The following is a 23,222-nucleotide window of genomic DNA, read 5'->3' as shown; positions in this document are numbered from 1 at the left end:
CAATTAGAAGCTCTCTGCAAAGGTACAGCATGGATTTATTCGGATGTTTCTAAATGATAACAATTATGCTAAGATACCAGAGATGTCAGGACATCTTTTATTGCAATAAAAAAAGCTCTTGACAAACTTAATGAGTCTGGCAACATTTGTGGAGACAGAAACATAGCTAATATTTTGAGTCCAAGTTTGTTCCAAAGAAGAGTCATACTGGATTTGAAATGCTAACTCTTTCAGTCTCCACAGATGCTGCCAGACTTGCTGAGCTTGTCCAGCATTTTCAGTTTTTATTTTAGATTTCCAGAATCCTTAGTAGATTGCTTCAAGCTTTTATTGCAGCTGCGGTTAGGAAGTTTTCAAGGTAGTAAAGGGTTAAGTAGTGAAAGATTATTTCCACTAGTTACAAAGATGGTTACGAGTGGCAAAAAATTAAAGATGATCACAAAACAACTTAAAACGGTTGTTAAAATGGCACGTTCTGTCACAAACTATTGTTATTGTCGCGTCCACAAATTCTTCCAAACTGTAATTGGTTATTTAAGAAACAAAAATATTAAGCAGAAAAGACAAAGAACAGTTTGGATTTGATGGGATTCTACTTATGAAGTTGTATATTTCACACATCTGCATTAGTCATTTGAATGACATTTGCTTGGCTAATCTAAATGAAAAAACATCAAGATTTACAATATTTTAATTTATTTGGAAATAGAATGAATGGAAACATATTTTATAAATGCATATTTAACTTTGTCAATAACAATAATTAAATTTACAAATTGAATGTTGATAAAATATATACATAATTTGAAATATAGTCAGTATACAAAGGATCAACCTGGACTGCAATATGTAATCCCTACACTTTAACAAGACTAATAACCATTTGTTGAAAAACACTAAGTGCAATATATTGAAAAGACAAAAGAAATGCTATATCATCAAATAGGTACAAAAGTTTAAAGAATGTGTAGTAGTGACTGTACACTGACTCTCAAAGACAGCTCCTTAATAAACTTAATGAAGATTAGAGTATCATCTCGGATCAAAGACGTGTTATTTGAATGCGTGCTAGATTTAGGATCATAAGAATGAGGAGCAGGAGTAAGTGATACAATGTTTCAAGTCTGCTCCACCTTTCAGTAAGATCATGCCTAATGCTCAACCTCTTTCTCCATATCGCTCGACTTCATCAACCTTCAAAAATCTATTGATCTCATTACAGACCATATCAAATGACTGCATGGGACAAACCTGTCCTCTAAAGCAGAGAAATCAGAAGATGACTACTTTGCGAATAAAAATGAAATATACTAAGGAAATGAGTAAATAAGAATCCTTCAAAAATGTCCTTGTTAACTGTCCACTGTTTCACTACTTCTTATTTTGAAATCCAGAAAATAGCTTTAAAGAGAAAAAATCTAGCTTCTTTTACTCAATGCACTGTTGAAAATAGCACACAATGGCGTTCCTTTCCCTGAGAACAGTGGGCCTCTGAAGTAGGCTGCCATTGTTTCATGAAACTCCTTCAATAAAGAGCTGGGGCAGTTTCTAGCTAGGGTGGAAATCATCCCCAATGTAAGGTAGGCACAGCATGACATTGTCAGGAGCACAGAGATACTCTGGACTAGTAAATGCCAAAGCAGTTTGGGAGGTGGGACTGGGGAGAATGGATGTACAATTGTTAGAGATAAACCTCCCTGACATTGTCCTTCAGGTTTGCCTGGTCTTATCCGATCTTTGTTGACTTTAATTTGGCTGATCACATAGTGGTTGGAATCTATACATAAAGCACAAGCCATTGCATTGTGTGGGACAGGCTGGATGGACTGGAACACCTTTCCAGTATGACATCATTTGGTTGTCCCATTTACTCCCATTCCACCAATCTTCTGCCTTGTATGTTCAGCCTGACTCATGCATTGATACTTGTTTAGAGAAGATAGGAAGGTTAGGCCCACAAAGGTCTTCGATAATTGCAATAATAACAATGTTAAGGTTGATTGTTGCCTTTGGATAGTACAGGGAAGCCATTCTTCCTGATTCTTCCAGGCAACATAACCAACATTTGAAAACACTGTCCCAAAGGAGAAGCACAATTACAAATGTCTATCCAGGGTCTAGTTCAAACTCTGATTACCAAGCACAGAGCTCAATTAGGATTGCAGCTGTGGGAAAGTCTTCTTGATGTGTATTCACCTCATTTGGAACCTATAGTTTTCAGTTCATTCATTTTCTAAATTTATCTTGTCTTGAGTGACTAAATGCTTACTCCTCTGAGGAAACAAATTATTTTGAAACTTCATATGCAAGTGCAAGGTCAACTTTTGCAAATATCCATTATGTATCATACATCTGCAAAAACAGCTCATGCAATTTATTTTCCATGTTGAATTTCCTTCTTTTCTCTCCAACCTTGAAGACATTTATGGAAATTTCTTTCTGCCTCAGCCAATTAACTATCTTTTGCTGTGTGGCACTTGAGATAGGCAGACTACATTACTCTTAGATGCATACAATTGATGTTGATACTTTTCCCACAAGCTGTCTTCACCTCCTTCCAGAAAGAGAAACTGGATAGTGCGAACTCTGGCCAATTTTATCACTCCAAGGTGCTGGATGACATAGGGTAATCCAGCACCAACCAAGGATCTTTTTGGTTCCTGTATCTCTCAGGTAATCACTGGAAAGACTGGTAAGGCATTGATGAATATGCAAATTTTGCAGAGTGAGTAAGCACCTGAAAATTAAGAGGATGCACAGCAATGTAGAACATTGCTTTTTTCATAAATTTCAGCAAAACAACTGAAAATCTTAATTTAGTTACAATTTGTATTTGTCACAAAGTGATATCTATATTCCTCAGAAGTTAATCTATTAAACAAATCATTTTGCTCTACTTTGGTAAACTCTTCTTTTATATTTGAGGCTTTCTGATTACGGAATCCAGGCTTGACTTTGTTCCTCAGCTGTGTACAGAGTGAGTGAGTAGGACATTTCAGAATATAATTTGAAAGATGTCCCCAACACATATATGAGCAGTTGTTTTAAAATAAAAGCAGCATTTACATACAATAGCCTCACAACAGAAAAAATACTGCAATGCATAACAAAAATGTACAGTGAAATATTTTTGTTCTTATTAAAATGTATTTAAAAAGCTAATACATGCATAATAACAATGAAAAACATAAAGAAACGTGCATGCTGATTGTGATTTTGGTAGTTCCTGTTCTCATCCTTTCTTTTAAATGGGCCAAAAATGCAAGTTCAAAGGCGTTTCTCTGAATGTTAGATATATTGCTTTAATATATTTTTCCTTGAATTATTTTATTGTGGTATATGCCATAAAATATGTACTTTTTAAAGGTTTTGTTAGTATTTTCAGTATCACCCAGGGAAATAACTTGGTTGTTAACTACTAGCAGTAATTCTGACTCCATCATCAAGGTACTGGGTCTGGCATTGAAATTATGAGGACTTTCATTCTATTCTCCATTTTCTTTTTCTGTATTTCCTGAAGACTTTATTTGGATTTGATCGATGCACTTCCACTTGTTGACTTACTCAGTCCACATGAGACACAAGCAGTTTGGATTTGCTTCATGTTTTCCAGCGCCTCATTCTTAGCATTTTTCAGTAAATCCCCTTGGCCCTGCATATATCAAAGGACAATGTTACATTAATTCACTAATATTTTACTATGTTTACAAACATGTGCATCTACCAAGTTCACTTTAAACAGTCACCAATAGTGCATATAAAGAGACAGCAGCCTGGGCCAGCGCAGTCCAAGCAAAACATAATATCCAGCAGAGCAGGAAGAAAGTTAATTATATTCTGTGCTCTGCAAGGGCAAGTATCACCATTTTCCGTCAGCTATTGCACATTCACAGGGCCATCACTCTCTCCAACTTTGCTGCTGCACAGGCCTTTCAGCAAGGCTCATAGACTACAATTATTGCATGTATCACTTTGTCAAACCTCTCCTGTATTCTTGCCAACACATTTTCCTTGACTTTTTAAAATGTGATTATTCCAAACACACAAAATACACAAGCTGAGGCCTCACCATATGACTGAAAAGATTTAATATAACTTCCTTAATCTTGAATTGATTGTCCCTATTTAGTAAACCAGTATTCTAAATCCTTTCTAATCCATTTTATCAATTCTCCCAACTACCTTCAAGTATTTGGGAATATTCATCCCAGGTTTCCATGGTCTTCCACCTCTCAGAATTGTGCCGTTAGACATCAATAACATGTTGGTTATTCTAAAGTGTATCACTTCGCACTTAACTGCAATTAACTGTATTTGCACCAGATTATGCCCTGAAGTCTGCTACAATCATGTTTACTGTGTTGCCAAGTTACCAAGTTTTTCCAGGGTAGCAGGGTCATTTGATTCCTCAGGGAGTGGCCATCATTTGAGTCCCCTATCCCAGGGTTGAGCCATGGCCAACTTTGGAATCAGTGAATTTTCAGTTTTGATGGTGGAAGAGTTAGAACCCCAAGGGACCACAGCTGCTTGGGAAGAAGATTTATACGAGGAAGACAAGGGAACCACCATATGTACTTTTTTCCTCGTCACATTGTTCATTGCTTATTGATGTTGAAATTAAGAGCTCCTACAAGCAAATGAAAAGAAAAGTGCAATACTGAAAGAAGCAGAGGGAAGGGCAGAAAATCTGTTCTTGGACAAAGTTCCATTTCAAATTTTGTAGTGACCCAACTACACACCAAGTTACCAATATTCCTTAAACACCTTGTGTTTTTATTTTATGAATAAGACTGTTATAAGGCATGTTATAATGTGCTTAAAGTTTGTATGTACATTTTTTGCATTATCCCTGTATTACCAAACAAAATACCTGGTGCTGGAAATCTGAAATATAAAAAGAAAGTGGTGGAAATACTCAGCAGCTAAGGTAATTTCTCTGAAGAGAAGACAGAGTTCTCATTTCAGATCGATGATTTTTCATTAGAACCTGTCTGTTACTTCAAAAAAATGCTCTTTGAAGTGAGATTTTTTACTGTATCATTTCTTAAATTCTCTCCAATTTTCATATTCTGCTGATAAGTTTCGAATAAGCTTTGTGTTTTAAATTTGTTTTTCATAAATTCTTTTAAAACTTCAGTATCATAAGGCTTTACACTGTCACTCAATAACTAAGTTAAAAATCACACAACAGGTTATAGTCCAACAGGTTTATTTGGAAGTAATAGCTTTTGGAGTGTGCTCCTTTACCAGGTAGAACCTGTTGGACTATAACCTGGTGTTGTGTGACTTTTAACTTTGTCCACCCCAGTACAACACCGACACTTCCATATCACAACTCAATACCTACTTTACTTCCTTGGTTTATGCTGAAACATCCTAAATTTCACTTTAAGACCTTGTACCAGTCACCTCCATATATTTTTATGATCTGGGTCTGGGGAATTTGGTAGGAAAATGTATCAAGTGTTAGTATGGGAACCTTAGGAAACAGAGTTCGTTGTTCTTTTTCACAGTTAATCTAAATGTTATGATACAAAGAGTAATTGAGAGTAAAATACATGGTTGGACGAGGCTAATTCAGTGGGATGTGAACAGATCAGTGCCTTATAAATTGAAATTACTGATTGACAGACAAAATTGTATTGTAATAATGGTCTGTCTTTAAAGATGAGGTGGTTTGCACATGATCAAGATTCATTCCCAAAGACACGAAAAGTTAGGCTAAATAATGCCAGATGAAAGTCATGAGATGACAAAGCCAGGAGGTCAAAAGAAATAGAGACTGAGAGGAGACAGGAAAAAAGGTACACATTACAGCTTTCAGACTACTAATACAGATGAGAAACTAAACATCAAATTTTCAGAGGGAAATGAAAAAAGAAAGTAAGAAAGTCTCAGAGAATGGGTCATTGGGTCACAGAGACATACAACACGGAAACAGACCCTTCGGTCCAACTTGTCCACGCTGAACAGATATCCTAAATGAATCTAGCCCCATTTGCCAGCATTTGGCCCATATCCCTTGAAACCCTTTCTATTCATATACCCATCCGGATGAATCTTAAATGTTGTAATGTACCAGCACTTTCGCAGACATTTCATTTCACGACCCTCTGAATGAAAAAGACCTTGCCTATTTACCATATCCATGCACCTCATGATTTTATAAACCTCAATAACATCACCCTTCAACATCTAACACTGGGGGAAAAATAGCCCCAGCCTATTCAGCCTCTCCCTCTTGCTCAAATCCTCCAACCCTGGCACCATCCTTGTCAATTTTTTCTGAACCCTTTCAAGTTTCACAACATTCTTCCTACAGCAGGGAGACCAGAATTAAAAATAGTATTCTAAAAGTGGCCTAACCAATATCCTGTACAGCCACAATATGTCCTTTCAACTCCTATACTCAATGCACTGACCAATAAAGACAAGCATATCAACGCCTTCTTCACTATTCTATTTACCTGTAACTTCACTTTTAAAGAACCAAGAACCTGCACTCCAAGGTCTCTTTGTTCAGGAACACTCCCCAGGACTTTACCATTAACTGTACAAGTTCTGTCCTGATCTGCAGCACCTCACATTTATCTAAATTAAACTCCATCTGCCACTCCTCGGTCCATTGGCCCATCTGAGCAAGAGGAGAAAGTGAGGTCTGCAGATGCTGGAGATCAGAGCTGAAAATGTGTTGCTGGAAAAGCGCAGCAGGTCAGGCAGCATCCAAGGAAGCAAGATCCCACTGTACTTGAGGTAACCATATCAGTGCCCACTACACCTCCGATTCTGGTGTCATCTGCAAACTTACTAACTCTACCTTCTATGTTCACATCCAAATCATTTATATAAATGACCCAGCACTAATCATTGTGGCACATGACTGTCACAAGTCTCCAGTCTGAAAAGCAACCATCCACCACCACCCGCTGTCTTCTATCTTTGAGCCAGTTCTATATCCAAATGGCTAGTTCTCCCTATATTCCACATGACTTAACCTTGTTAACCAGTCTAACATGAGGAAATTTGTCAAACGCCTGACTGAAGTCCATATAGATCATATCCACTGCTCTGCCCTCATCAATCTTCCTTGTTACTGTTTCAAAAAACTCAATCAAGTTAGTGAGACACGATTTCCTATGCACAAAGCCATATTGACTATCCATAATCATTCCTTGCCTTTCCAAATATATGTAAATTCTGTCCCTCATGAATCCCTCAAACAACTTACCCATTACTGATGTCAGGCTCACCAGTCTATAGTCCACACTGACCCACTGAAGACCATCCCAACCAGACCTGTGCTCCTACCCTACCCCTACATTTCCTATGACCAATCCACCCGACTTGCACATAGTTGGACTATGGGAGGAGACCACAGCACTTGAAGGAAACCCACACATGGAGAATGTGTGCAAACTCTAGGCAGAGAGTCATCTGTGGCTGGAAGTGAACCTGATTCCCTAGAGGTGTGAGGCTATGCTAACCACTGAGCCACCACGCCACCTGTTTTCCATATAGACATATAAATAGAACAAGGCTAATAAAAGAAGAGATGAGATCTATTAGGGACCAAATGGACAATCCATGCATGGAGGCAGAAATCATAGCTGAGATGCATCTCTTTTTACTAAGGAACAAGATGTTGTTAGAGTCACAGTGAAAGAGGAGGTAGTTGTAATACTGGATGGGCTAAAAATTGATGAAAAGTTGGTACACAAAGATTGGCTATCCTTAAAGCTGGCATGTTACCAGGGCCGGATGGGCTGTGTTCCAAGTAAATAAGAGTAAACATTGTAGATGAACTAGTATATAACCATATAAACTAAGTGTAGGGGTAAGCTATTTACTTCTATAAGCCCATTCACAATTAAAAGGATAAACCCAGAAACTACAGGCCAATTAATTTAATTTTGCTGGTGGGAAAATCTTTAAAAAGGACAATCCAGGATAAAATTGACAGTCACTTTGATAAATTAAGAAAATCTCCAGCAAAAGTAAAGAGAGGGGAAAGATATAAAAGAGACCTACGGGGCAACTTTTTCACACACAGGGTGGTATGGAATGAGCTGTCAGTGGAAGTGGTGGAGGCTGGTACAATTGCAACATTTAAGAGGCATTTGGATGGGTATATGAATAGGAAGGATTTGGAGGGATATGGGCCATATGCTGGCAGGTGGGACTAGATTGGGTTGGGATATCTGGTTTGCATTGACGGGTTGGACCGAAGGATCTGTTTCCAAGCTGTACATCTCTATGACTCTATTTGTAGAGTTTTGCAAAAGACAAATCGTGCTTAAGTTTGCCTTGCCTCGCTGGGGTACTACACTGAAAATCAAGTCCCACGACTTCCAGAGTCATCACAAAGGTTAAAGATTTAAAAAGTATGTAAAGATGCCCAATTTACCTAATTTTCAGACCCAGGTTGATAGAAAGTGCACACCAGGTTTCTCAACTTTGCAAAAATGACTATTTATTCCAGGTAATTAGACTCTAGCTACAGGTAAATAATCATGAATTGCTGGAATATAACTTCAATAATTAAAACTCCAATCTGCTTATAAACCCCTTATTAAACACACTCACAGACAAACACAGACAGAAACAACATGGGTGTTATGGACAGGGGGAAGACTGGGAAGATTATTCAGCAGATTTTGTTTGCAGAGTTGCTGACATTCTTGTGAAGTTCAGACCACTATTTCTCAGTCTTCCTTCTCAGAAGGCTTTCACTGGTTTGCAAGAAGCAAAGGATGGTGGTTCACTTGTAAAGTCACAGCTTACAGCAATTGCCAAAGGAAAGATCAACTGGTTTCCTTCAACCTTAATGTGGCTCCTATTGCAGAGAACAGAAACAACTGTTTAGCTGGAGATTATTTCTGTATTTTGCTCATAATTTCAAGCTGTTTAACTACTTGTGAGCCAATGACATAGTTCTTGGCAAGTGGAAGGCCTTTGTCATTGATAGCTGGTCACTAGTTCGCAGACTAATCAGTTACTTCTACCAAACAAAGCTCCAATGGTACGCAGCCACTTAGCTCCAGTTAGTCTGCAACCACTCTTTACACTGCTTAAACAAGTAGAAATCCTTCAGCCATCCTTGGCTTGTAAAACAGTTCTTTTCTCATTTCAGTTGACAATTAGAAATACAGGAAAAACACGAAGACACAGTCTTTACAAACTAATCTGAGTTTTTTGATGAGGTACCAGAGATAGTTATTAACAATAGTGTGGTTGGTGTAGTCAATAGGGACCTGTAAAAAATATTTGACGAAGTCTCACATAATGGGCTTGAAGCTTGAAGCCCATGGAATTAAAGAGGCAGTGGTGGCATAGATATGAATTTGGCTAGGTGACAGAAAACAAGAGCAGTGATGAACAATTTTTTTTGGAATAAACTGAAATTCCCTTGGGGACAGTAACTGAATCATTGCTTTTCTTAATATACATAATATTGCGCAGGGCACAAAACATGTAACCACTGTGAATTGTGAGGATAATAGTAGATTTCAAGAGACATAGATAAATTACTGGAATGGGTGCACATGTGGAATGTAGAAAAGTGTGGTGATACTTTGTGATAGAAAAAACAAGGAAAGACAACTTAAACTACAAGTGAAGAGAGACCTGGGAGTATATGTGCATAAATCATTGAAGGTGGCAAGGCAGATTAAGAAAGTTAAAAAAGATTACGAGTACCTGGAATTTAGAAGTAATTACATGGACTTCAAAAGTGTGGAAGTTTTGATGAGCCTTAATAAAACACTGGCTTGGCCTCAACTAGGGTATAAAGTCCTGTTCAGCAAACTACACTTTAGCAAAGATGTGAAAATTTTAGAAAAGGTGCAAGAGATTTATAAGAATGGTTCGAGGGATTGTGAACATCAGTTACTTGGGTCAAATATTGAAGCTGGGGCTGTTCTCCTTAGAGAAGCGAAGGTTGAGTGGTGTTCAAACTATAAGGTTCCTTTTACCTATTTTCTTCTAATATTTCCTGCTTTTGCATGGATTTTGGAGGTCCTTGCATGACAGCAATTTACAGAACCACAAATCAAAGTAGCCACATGTCAAATGGCATGTCAAACCCTCTAAGTAAAGTAGTTTAGAAGGAACATTGGTCTCAACAGTATATAGAGATAATTCATTTCCACTAGTGTTTGAGAAATGTTGACATCAGCTGTGATGAACTGTCTGTCATGAACCTCAACAAAGAAAGCACTTTGTCAGAAAATTAATAACTTCAGTCCAGGCATTTTGCATGTCTAAAGAACAGTTTTATAAAAGTGATTTTATTAAAACAAAGGGGACACAGATCCAAAAAGGGTTATTTTATTTAACAAAATTTCATCAGCCAGCTGTTTTGCAACCTGACCCATTTCATTCTCACACATTAATACGATACAAATATATATATCTTGGCCTCCCTTCTGCCTGTAACTTTATCTCCACTTCACTCATCCGGGCGATCTAGTTATTGAATAGAATACATCTATGTGCAAAATTATGAATTACAACTGTTCCTACTATTTGTGAATGCTTCAAATATTATCACTGAGAAAGTCCAGTTTTCACTTTTCTCACCTTAATCATAACCTTTGATGATATTCACACAAGAGTTTACCTATCATTACTGTACCTTCAATACGGTGATATTCCATGCAAAATTTTCCAGTGCTTTATTTATCTTGGCTCCCTTCATACCCTCCTTTTTTGCTAAACCGTGTATTCCCCTATGAAATTCAAGTCCTGTACAAGAGATTCAATCATAAAAATACAAGTTAGTGGTACACGTGTTTACTTCTTTATAGCATAAACCTTTATTGCTTTTATGTAATTGACAGCGATACTAGCAAAAGAACAAAAGGTTTTAATTAGAATTTCATATTGTTAATATCACTGCATCACTAAATAATTATAGAAGCATTTTTTCCCATCAGATATACAAATTATAAAGTGTAGGGTACATTAAATGGATAGTGAAACAATGCACTAAAGTTACAATATTGGAGGAATATCATCCCACAATCCTTACCACACACCCTCCCCTCCCCATGACTTACATTTAGCACACTAGCCATTACTTTATATTCTCAATGTTAAATTAGAAAATTTTAAAAAAAGCTAAAGTATGGATAATTTTGGCAAGGGCAAAGAACAATGTTGAGTGAAAATGATTAATTGGGGGAAAGCCAACTTCAACGGGGTAAGAACAGACCTGGACTGAATAAATTGAAGTCAAAGGTTAGAAGGAGAAATGGCAGCTGAACAAAGAAGGAAAGATTTGGGCACAGTCAAGGTATATTCCCTCAAAATGGAAAAGTGCAGCAAAAACGAAGCCATGGCTCCCTGAATGACAAAAGAAACAGAAGGTAAGATAACAAAGAAAAAATGTGTTCATGATAAATGTTAAATAGAAAATACAACTGAAAACGCGGTTGAATATAGATGTTTCAGAGCGAATGAGAGAGAAAAAAAACAAATGAGAGAATCAAAAGTGAATTGACTATAAAAAGGAACTATCAGTCAATATAATAGGGAATCCCAAATTTTAACACAGCTATATAAATAGTTATAGTATGGTAAAAGGAGTACGACCAATTAGGAAGCAAAAGGTGGATTTATGCGTGGAAGCAGAGGGCAGAGTTGAGGTGTTACATCTGTCTTTATGAACGAAGATGCTTGTCTGGCCATGGACTAAGAGGATGTAATTCAGATATTGGAAGGGTTTCAGATAGATAAGGAGGAGTTATTAAAAGCTTGATAGAAGAGAAAATGGAAACTATGAAGGCTCAAATTATAATCTTTCAGTCTTCCTGAGACTAGGAGGTAGTGACAGAGAACTAGAGAATTGCAAACATTACAACCTTGTTAAAAAATTATTGATAGAAACAAAGAAAGTTGGAGTCAGAGTAGGTCTTTCAACCATTTGAATCTGCCCCCATTCAATATGATCATAGCTGATCATCCAACTCAGCATTTTCGTCCTCGTTTCTCTTCATACTTTTCTTTAGCTCTAACAACCAAATCTAACTCCTTCTTGTAAACATTCAATGTTTTGGCCTGAATTCCCCTCTGAGGCAGAGAATTCCCCAGGCTCACCACTCTTTGGGTGAAGAAAGTCTTCCTCATTCATGATTATCCTGTCTAATCATGTTAAAATTTTATAGTTTTTTGTGAGATCCTCCCTCATTTTAAGCTCCAGTGAATACAGGCCTAATCAATCAATCAGTCTTTCTTCATACATCAATCCTGGCACCCCAGGAATAAATCTGGTAAATGTTTGTTGCACTCCCTCCTTAGCCAGAACATCCTTACTCCCCAAAAACAGCATATAATATTCCAGATTTGGTCTCACCAAGATGCTATACAATTGTAGCAAGACATCTCTGCTCCTGTACTCAAAGCCACTTGTTATGAAGGCCAAAATATCATTTGTCTTCTTCACCTGCCTGCTGTACCTGTATGCTTACTTTGAGGATAACCAGGTTATCCTGCCCCTTTCTGAATCTAACTGCATATTTTCCAAATTTTACTTCATCTACCATGCATTTCCATACTCACTCCAAATTTCAGTGAAGCATCTCTGCATTCTCTTCACAGTTCAGCTGCCCACCTATGTCATTTGCAAACTTGGAGATATTACATGTAGTCCCCCCATCAAAATCATTAATATATATTGTGAATAGCTAGTATCCTAGCACTAATCCCTGCAGAATCCCTCTGGTCACTGCTTGGCACTCAGAAAAAGACTTGTTTCTTCCTATGCTTTGTTTCCTATCTGTTAATCAGTTCTCTGTCCGCATCAATACATTACCCCTAATCCCACCTCTTTGATTTTACACACTGATCTCTTATGTAGGAACTTATTGAAAGCCTTCTGAAAATCCAAACGAAGCATATCCAAGTACTCCTCCTTCTCAACTCTGCTTGTTACATCCTTGAAGAATTCCAGTAGATTTGTCAAGCATGATTTTCCTTTCATAAATCCATGTTGACCTTGACCTTGTCCGATGCTACTTGTGGGGTGCAAATGCCTTCATTGGCCAGAGCTGTAGCAGTGCAGCAGATTATCTGAGGAGTTGGTTAGCTCAGTTGATTGGACAGTGGTTAGCATTGCCAACAGTTTGGGTTCAATTCCTGCTCCTGCTGAGAGTACCACAAACGGCTTTCCTTTTCAACCTCTCCCCTCATCTACCACATGGTGGTCCTCAGGTTAAACCATCACCAGTAATCTCTCTCTCTCTCTCTAATGAGAGAGTAGTACAATGGTGATGTTTATCTTGATTATTCTAAACATCAGCAGGTACAAGCTAAGCCAGTCCAACCTGACCTCATAAGACAAATTGTCCATTGCAGATATTAATCTAGTAAATCGTCTCTAAACTGTTTCCAATTCCATGTACATCCTTCCTTAAATAAGGAAACCAATATTATGTGCTGATAAATCAATATATAGTGTTCTAAATGCTCTCACTGGTGCCCTATATAACTAACACACAGCCTCAATTTTTGTATTCAATTCCTCTTGCAATAGATAATAACATTCTATTAGCTTTACTAATTATTTGCAAATTTTGCAATTCATGCACTATGCAATGATGAGGGCATTTGATGTGGTGTACATTTCAAAAGGCTACATATCAGGCTTGTGGGCAGAGTTGTAGTGAATTAAATAAAAAGGACAGTAGTAATGTGGATATGTAATTGGCTGAGCTGCTGCAAATGAAGAGTAGTATATTAATGGACAATTGTTTGGGCAAGAGGAAAGTGTGTAACAGAGTTCCCCAAGGATCCAAGTTGGCACCCTTGCTTCTCCTGATACGTGTGATGATCTAGACATTGGTGTACAGGGCAAAATTTCAAAACTTGTTGATGCGATGAAATGGAAAGTCGCAGGAGCAGAGAAATCTGTGCATACATGTACATAAAGCTTTGAAGATAGTAGGTTAGGTTGACAGAGTAGTTAAGAATGTAACAGCAGGACTATGCCACTCAACCCAGCCAGCCTGTCTACCATTAAATTATATCATCTGCCTCCGTGTAATTTTCCAGCACGATATTCATATCCCTTGTTTGAAGACTGGCAAGTGTGAAGCTGGGGTGGCTGTGATTCAGGAGGAGGTCAAAATGGGTCATCGACTGAGCATGTCCGGCTGAATTTGGATGCAAATGTTTCCACCTTTCTTTTGAAATAATGTACCATCATTGAGGATGGGAATACTTGTGAACCCTCTACCTCATGTTACATGTTTAAGCAGAGTAATGTTAAGGCTGAAAGGTCACTATGGTGAGATGAGATAACACAAGTAATAAAGCAAGTTTCTCTGTTAAGTGTTATTATGACAGGATTGGGACCGTAAATATTTGGGACATGACATTAAAATATCTAATTAATAATTAGTAGAGTCAGCTTGAGACAGGAGACTATTGTAACAGATGGAATAGCTAAATATCTATCATAACAGGTTAGTCTGCAATGGAAGATTACTGTAGCAAAGTTAGCAATAAATATCTAACTGTGACATTAGAATAATATTAAGTAGAATTTACAACTGAAGAGATAATGGGAACTAACATCACTGGTTTATTGTGTAGCTAGAGTGAGATACTTTGATTAATATAGTTGGACGCGCTGATAAGCTAACAGAAACATGATAAAAAAAATATAAAAGTCCACAGACCCTGAGGTCCATGGGCATTCGAGAATCAGCTTTCTCAATCTCACGGTTTTTCATTTGCAAATATAAGACCTACTTATTGACGAACTCTCTGCGTCTCCTGGTAGTTCTCTATATTTTCTCCACAATAAATTTGACGCTGCGAGCAGGGTCGTGCAGAGACCCACCTGGACAGAGGGTGGCAGTAACAGGGCGCTTCTTGGTCCACCGGGGACACTCCGAAGATTGACTGAATAAGGGTACCCAACAAAAAAAAGTTTGCATTTTTGCTGTGAATTCGGACTATATTCTGTTTGCTTCGAGTGGTCTTTTGGTCTCTGAGGTGCAGGAACCTGCTGGAGCGTCTCTCCGATCCAAGATCCAAAGGCGAGGGGTAAATTGCTGCTGAAGGAGATGTGAAGAATTGGTCAAGAAAACTGCGCAGTGGTGTAAGGGGTGAGTAAGAATAAAAAGTAGCAAAAATTCCACGTGGTGTATGTAAGACCCTATAGCTAGATAGGGCAGAAATATAAGACCTTATAGATAGATAGGACTGAATAAAGAAGGGGAAATTGTTTTACTGAAAGCGCTGATAGACCTATTTAGCAAGCCGGCAAATTGGTTGTGGAAGGTTAAAAGTGAAAATAGCAGAGAATAGTCATAGTGTTATAGTGTTACTAGACTGTTAAATGTTTTAGATAAGGCCTGTCGGATAATTGGACTTCTGGAAATGAACAAAGGGTCTGTTTAAGTAAGGCTCTGGCTGACAGCAATTGATTTATAGCAGAGTTTTTGGCTGGTAGCAGCAAACGTGTGTGTGTGTGTGTGTGTGTGTGTGTGTGTGTGTGTGTGTGTGTGTGTGTGAGAGAGAGTTTATAGTTTAATCATTGTGATCTGATTTGTATGCATAATTGTTTGTTGGTGGTTAAATGTTTGTGTTTTGTTTCCCGCGAGCTCGAGATCCAGGGGTATTTTGATTTTATTTTGCACTATAAGAATTTAAGATAATTTTGTTTTGAGAGAGAAATTTCTCAAGAAACCGTTAGTGATTGATGCATTTTGAAGGTGCAGTGTAAGATTGGTTTTGGTTGAATGAATGAGAACAGGTTGTTTGTATTAACTAGCTGTAATTGAGGATGTTTAGAAATTAATAGATTGGTAAGTTATAAAGTTAGGAATTGCTTATACTATTGAACAAAGCACTACTGGACTTGAATGGTATGAGGAAGTGACTTATGAGAGCAAATATATCATAGGATGGATAAAGAGATACTGAGCAAGAAATTTATAGTGGCAAGAAATTATATTGTAAAAATTTCTGAGAAATGGGAAAAAAAACTAAGGATTTATTGACTAAATGACCAAAAGAAAGTACCTTGGATATACATATGTGCAATGAGATGGAAGACTAATTAAGAACTATAAGCCAAAAGATAAATCTAAAAATAGAAACCAAAAAAAGGGATTAGAAGATGGAAATATTGAAACTTTTCAGGAAAGACAGTGAGGAACTGAAGATAGCTTGTCAGGCACCTGTGGTGACTAGGAAAGCTGCAAAAGAACAAGCTGAGCAGTTACGAGAAACAGAAAAGCAGGAATCAGCTCCCCCTCTATACCCAGATGTGAAGGAGTTGAATAGACCTCTTCCCTACTCGAATGAAGAGACATTGAAGCAATGTTCAAGTAATAAAGGGAACAGTAGAAATAGAGGGACAGTTAGAATGGGATAGAAGTGCGGAAGACAAAAATGAACTGAGGGAAAGAAGAAAAAGAGAGAAAAGGAACAGGCAGGAGCAAATAGAAGCTATACAACGAGAGCAAGAAAAGTTGAAACGTGAAATTAGTGTGCTGCGTGGGCTAAGGGAACAAAAAGCAATTGAGGAATGCTCATTGTGATACGAAAGGAAGGCTGAAGAGAAAAGCAGTGAAAGTGACGCAGAGCAAGCAGAAAGGGATGATGAGAGACAAGGAAAGAAAAAGGCCCCAGTAACTAAAGAGTGGGAGGAATTAGAAATAGCATCGAACTCAGAGCCCGAGGGGGATTTATGGAGAAGTAGTGTCAGTAAAGGGAAAAAGGGCCAACAGAGAAGGATGCTACCGCTCCTTATAAAAGAGGGGAGAAACCCACAATACATTCCTTGGGGAACTCAGGATCTGGAAGGGCTGAAGAATGCACTGCCCAGTTTACATGGGGGAGCAGGAAAGTGGATCAGGCTTTTGAAGATGAAACCACAGGGCAATTGCTGGCTATAGGAGACTTGAAGGCACTGCTGGTGAGGTTGGTAGGGCTCCTGAAGTTAAAGAAAATAATGGTCCGAGCCCGTTTGAAAAATGTGGCAGACAATCCATTGATTGATGGGGTCAGGTTTGATCGAGTGAGACAGAATGTATGGCAGGCCTTAAGAAACTGTTATCCACCCAAAATGGACATCCAGGCTCTGAGAGGGGATCCACTGGGAGAAAGTGAAAATCCGGCTGCCTACTTGGAGAAACAGTTAAAGAAGTGGAGGCTGAAAACAGAGCAAGACATAGAGACTAATCAGTTGCTGACCACAATGTTTCGAAATTCCATCATTGAGGCAATGCCCTCCCAAGTCAGGTCAAGGCTGGAGGAAGTGGTGGGTCTGACATCATTGATGAGCCACTAGGAATTTAGAGATCCTGTCGCTCATGCAGTTTAAAGATTTCGAAAAGACAAAGATAAACTGTTTGAACAGCAGGAGGAGGTTGAAAGGAAGCTGGCGCAAATGCAGCTCGAAGAGCTTAAAAAGAAAGAAAAAAGAGAAGACTAAAAAGGTATTGCCAGTAAGAATCGACACAGTAATCAACACTGGCGTGAACCAAGTGCCGGCGCAAGAGGGGTCCTATTAGGTAGCCAGACAGGGGCCAATAAGTCCCATGCCAGCAATGGAGGTTTTTAGAGAAGCTTTCCCGCAGGTGACATATCCGGGGAAGGGCAGATTTAAATAACAGCCTAAACAGAACTGGAGTCCCCAAGGACAGGGACATAATAATGGGGGACTAAGGTACATGATAAATAATCAGGTTCAAGGGCCGCCAGAAATGATGTGTTCGGGATGCTCTGAGAACCTGGGTGGGAAGGGGCACTACCCTGTAGTAGCATGGTAGGCTGAACAAGAACCAGTAATACAAATTAATATAGAAGGGCCTCAGACACAGGTGATGATAGATACTGGAGCTACATACACTTGTTAAAAACAATGACTGCAGATGCTGGAAATCAGATTCTGGAGTAGAGTAGTGCTGGAAAAGCACAGCAGTTCAGGCAGCATCCGAAGAGCAGGAAAATCGACGTTTCGGGCAAAACCCCTTCATCAGGAATACAGGCAGAATGCCTGAAGGGTGGAGAGATAAGTGAGAGGAGGGTTGGGGTGGGGAGAAAGTAGCATAGAGTACAATAGGTGAGTGGGGGGGGAGGATGAAGGTGATAGGTCAGGGAGAAGGGTGGAGTGGATAGGTAGAAAAGAAGATAGGCAGGTAGGACAGGTCATGGGGACAGTGCTGAGCTGGAAGTTTGGAACTGGGGTGAGGTGGGTGAAGGGGAAATGAGGAAACTGGTGAAGTCCACATTGAAGTGTTCCGAGGTGGAAAATGAGGCGTTCTTCCTCCAGGCGTCAGGTAGTGAGGGAGAGGCAGTGAAGGAGGCCCAACACCTGCATGTCCTCGGCAGAATGGGAGGGGGAGTTGAAATGTTGGGCCACAGGGCGGTCTGGTTGATTGGTGCGAGTGTCCCAGAGATGTTCCCTAAAGCGCTCTGCTAGAAGGCGTCCAGTCTCCCCAATGTAGAGGAGACCGCATTGGGAGCAACGGATACAATAAATGATATTAGTGGATGTGCAGGTAAAATGTTGATGGATGTGGAAGGCTCCTTTAGGGCCTTGGATGGAGGTGAGGGAGGAGGTGTGGGCACAGGTTTTGCAGTTCCTGCGGTGGCAGGGGAAGGTGCCAGGATGGGAGGGTGGGTTGTAGGGGGGCGTGGACTTGACCAGGTAGTCACGGAGGAAACGGTCTTTGCGGAAGACGGAAAGGGGTGGGGAGGGAAATATATCCCTGGTGGTGGGGTCTGTTTGGAGGTGACAGAAATGTCGGCGGAAGATTTGGTTTATGCAAAGGTTGGTAGGGTGGAAGGTCAGCACCGGGGGGGGGGGGGGGGGGGGTCTGTCCTTGTTACGGTTGGAGGGGTGGGGTCTGAGGGCGGATGTGCGGGATGTGGACGAGATACGTTGGAGGGTATCTTTAACCACGTGGGAAGGGAAATTGCGGTCTCTAAAGAAGGAGGCCATCTGGTGTGTTCTGTGGTGGAACTGGTTCTCCTGGGAGCAGATACGGTGGAGGTGGAGGAATTGGGAATACGGGATGGCATTTTTGCAGGAGGTAGGGTGGGAAGAGGTGTTATCCAGGTAGCTGAGCTCTTTGCTACCTTCCCCCACCTTGCTCCCTGACCTATCACCTTCATCCCCACCCCCACTCACCTATTGTACTCTATGCTACTTTCTCCCCATCCCCACCCTCCGCTCACTTATCTCTCCACCCTTCAGGCACTCTGCCTGTATTCCTGATGAAGGGGTTTTGCCCGAAACGTCGATTTTCCTATATACACTTGTGGACAGCCACGGTATGCCTCTCACCTTCCCAATACAAGTAAATTTGCTAAAGCTGTAGGGTTCTCAGGGAAATCACAGTTAATCCGATTTACAGCTCCAGTAAGATTAGAAATGGAATGTAGGGAGATAGTTCTGCCAATATTAGTGTCTAAAGAGACACCAATTAATTTGTTAGGTAGGGATGCTTTATTACAGTTAGAGGTAAGATTGGAGTGCACAGAGCAGAGCTTGATCATAGAAAAGGCCAATACACAATTAGTGATTCAAGAAGTTAAATATGTTAATGTTTATTGGATAGGGGATATAGCAAGTGATATTCAAGACATTTGGGGGATGCGGGAAGCAGAAGTGTTGACGATGTTGACTAAAGCAAGACCACCTAAGTCTGAGCTGCACTGTACAGTGATATTTAATGAGTCTTAGGATGAGATGTTAGAGAGGCAGTGGCAACAGGAAGTCACTGCTCCACAACATTTGAGAAGAGAAGCAATAGTATTAGGAGAGTAGGGAGTGATCCTGCAAATAGAGAGAAATGCATTCCTGGAAATGTGGTATAGAGTACCAGGCACTGCACCACATGTAACCTTACTGGTAAATAAGGGATACTAATCTAAGGACTTAGAACCTATGGCCAGGCGTATAGAAATAGTTAGGGAATGGCATATGCTCATGACAGGGGTTTGGGAATCCAGGGATGGCAGCTATATTAAAATCCTAGCATGCTGCACCTTGACAGGGAATCCAAAGGAAGTCAAGGTAACACCCCAGCGGATCATGCCAGTGACAGTGCAGGAAGGTGATCAATATGGTAATGAGCAATTGGATGCATTATCAGCCAATTTGTGGTCACAACATGATACAGATCTGGGGAGAATGAAATCAGCTTGCCCAGTGGAGCTGGGACAGTAGTGAAATTTCTGACGAATGAAGTTATCCTAAGGTTTGGTCTTGCGTCGGAAATTAGTTCAGACAATGGGTCTGCCTTCATTCAGAAAGTAGTTAAGTTGATGCTACAGTCTTTGAGAATCAAACAGAGGTTTGGGTGCATGTATCATCCCCAGTCACAGGGTATGGTGGAAAGGATTAATGGGATATTGAAAGCCAAATTAAACAAGATCTGCGCAAGCACCAATCTTAATTGGGTTGATGCGCTGCCATTGGTGCTAATGAGTTATCACATGCAGACGAATCGCATGACCAATCTAACACCACATGAGATGCTCACAGGTAGACCTATGCCAGTGCCCAGGTGGAGAGGCCCATATGAAGGGCCTAGCTTGGAGCGGTTAAGCTTAGAACTTAAGCAATGTATGCAGCAGCTAACTATGATACATGAGACTATCCACCTGCAGGAAACACAAAGGGAACCGTCACCTGTCAACAAGGAAGGACCTATTAAGCCCGGGGATTGGGTGTACGTGCTGGTTTTTCGAAGATGCTGGAATGAGCCGAGGAGAGAGGGACCTTTCGTAATGACTAAGGCATCACCTACCGCCATCCAAGTGGAAGGACGACACATATAGTGCCACCATAATCATTGTACTAAAGCTCTCCCACCAACACAAACTAACTCTAACACTGAGGTAAGTGGAGCTGAGGCCAAGGAACTTGGACATGGGCAGGGCACACTGGAGGCTAGTACCCCTCAGCAGGATCCTGAGCAAGGTACAGGTGAAGTTCTTGGGGACACTGATGTGGAGCATAGTTCTCCTGGCAGTGGGGATGGGGAAGACATGGGGGAAGCCCCTGATACTCTCCCTCTCTGATGCAGATACATGGTGGCTGTGTGGGAGGAAAGGAGGGATGCGCCTGACGCTGCCCACTGACTGGAGTGGCAACTGTGTCCGTGTAATGCTCCTACACGAGGTAGTCATATCACCACACACACAGTTTGATGCAACGTCACAGTCAGCTTTGTGCCGAACAAAGTGACGGTGTGTCTCTGATCCGACAATTCGGATTGATAGCAGAGGACAGCCAAAAGATATTCCTAATGAGTTTAAGCCCCGCAATGAGATTACCGCGGGCTGGGAAGCTCTCATCCCAGTGATAGGGGTTAGCAAGAATGCTGAATAGATTAATTACATTTATTACAACCAGCAGAGATTTATCAATTATACTGACGATGCCCTTGTGGCCTTGGGAGAACAATTGGATGCTCCTACTAAAATGACATGGCATCACAGACAGGCCTTAGATTGGATACAGGCAGAAAAAGGTGGGGTTTGTGTGATGTTTGGGGAACATTGCTGTACCTTTAAACCTAACAACACCAGCCCTGGGGGATATTTTACTAAAGCAATGGAAAAACTAAAGAATCTAAGACGGGAGCTAAAAGACAATGCAGGGTTTGGTCATCAGGCTTTTGATTGGCTGAATAATATATTAGGGTCTTGGAAAGCATGGTTTATCAAGTTTGGTCTTACTGTAGGTGCGGTTTTGCTTGTTGTTGCCTTCATCTTTTGTTGTGCTTTACCTTTTATTAAGTCCTTTTTAGTTTGCGTCATGATACGGCAACTTGTGGTCATTTCAGCTACCCCAGGAAGTGCTCACTCCTCGGATAGAAACCCACCGCTCCACTATTATGACCTAACAACTGCCACGGTGCAAGGAATATGTGCACGTGGGGACGCCAATGATATTTCTGAAGAACACATGAGTCTTAGATTGTGAGGGATCTTGGGTCTTTTTTCCTGTTCTGGTTATTGGCCAAAGGGACCCCAGGAATGGAGGAAGAACCCTTAAGTCTCAGACTCCGAAAATTATTTAGTCCATGTTGGGACCTATATTGTTTGTATTGGGCACAAGAGAGGCTGAGCTTGTTGTCTTCTTTCTCTGGGTGAGACCAGTAGGTCTCAAAGGGGGGAATACGGAAAACAAAGAATATGAAAGCATGGGAAGGGTTAAAATATGAAGACCACTGGGATCTGTATTCTGTGGAAGGCAAAAGCAGGATGGGATAACCATAGTGCGGCACGGTGGCACGGTGGCACAGTGGTTAGCACTGCTGTCTCACAGCACCAGAGACCCGGGTTCAATTCCCGCCTCAGGCGACTGTGTGGAGTTTGCACGTTCTCCCCATGTCTGTGTGGGTTTCCTCCGGGTGCTCCGGTTTCCTCCCACAGTCCAAAGATGTGCAGGTCAGGTGAATTGGCCATGCTAAATTGCCTGCAGTGTTAGGTAAGGGGTAAGTGTAGGGGTATGGGTGGGTTGCGCTTCGGTGGGGTGGTGTGGACTTGTTGGGCCGAAGGGCCTGTTTCCACACTGTAAGTAATCTAATCTAAAGAAGGAATATGGGTAAATGCAATAGACAAGGAAATTGACACAAACAACTATACAGAGGACAGTAGAGTCATAGAGACGTACAACATGGAAACAGACCCATCGGTCCAACCCGTCCATGCTATCCCAACCCAATCTAGTCGCACCTGCCAGCACCCAGCCCATATCCCTCCAAACCTTTCTTGTGGGCGGCACGGTGGCACAGTGGTTAGCACTGCTGCCTCACAGCGCCAGAGACCCGGGTTCATTTCCCGCCTCAGGCGACTGACTGTGTGGAGTTTGCACGTTCTCCCCGTGTCTGCGTGGGTTTCCTCCGGGTGCTCCGGTTTCCTCCCACAATCCAAAAGATGTGCAGGTCAGGTGAATTGGCCATGCTAAATTGCCCGTAGTGTTAGGTTAGGGGTAAATGTAGGGGTAGGGGTAGGGGTATGGGTGGGTTGCGCTTCGGCGGGGCGGTGTGGACTTGTTGGGCCGAAGGGCCTGTTTCCACACTGTAAGTAATCTAATCTAATCTAATCTAATCTAATAGTGGAACATTCTTACACCAATTAGCAGAGTAAGGTTAAGGCTGAAAGGTCACTATGGCGAGATGAGATAACACAAGTAATAAAGCAAGTTTCTCTGTTAAGTGTTATTATGACAGGATTGGGACCGTACATAT

General features: G+C 40.7%; 1 protein-coding gene across 1 annotated transcript in view; it reads right to left on the bottom strand.

Moving 5' to 3' along the window:
- Positions 1-679: 679 nt before the first annotated feature.
- Positions 680-23,222, bottom strand: part of LOC122551280 (inactive phospholipase C-like protein 1) — a 340,754-nt gene continuing 318,211 nt past the window's right edge. The window contains exons 5-6 of the mRNA XM_043692934.2: positions 10,634-10,743; positions 680-3,652 (exon numbers count right to left, since the gene is read on the bottom strand). Coding sequence (XP_043548869.1) covers positions 3,524-3,652; positions 10,634-10,743 — 239 coding nt within the window. The 3' untranslated portion in view covers positions 680-3,523. The remainder of the gene's footprint in view (positions 3,653-10,633; positions 10,744-23,222) is intronic.

This window comes from Chiloscyllium plagiosum, unplaced genomic scaffold (genome assembly GCF_037043375.1).
Source record: "Chiloscyllium plagiosum isolate Xiang-an unplaced genomic scaffold, Cpla_swu_hap1 HiC_scaffold_7, whole genome shotgun sequence".
NCBI lineage: Eukaryota > Metazoa > Chordata > Chondrichthyes > Orectolobiformes > Hemiscylliidae > Chiloscyllium > Chiloscyllium plagiosum.
Note: the sequence above shows the minus strand (reverse complement) of the source record. Positions and strands in the feature narration are given on the sequence as shown.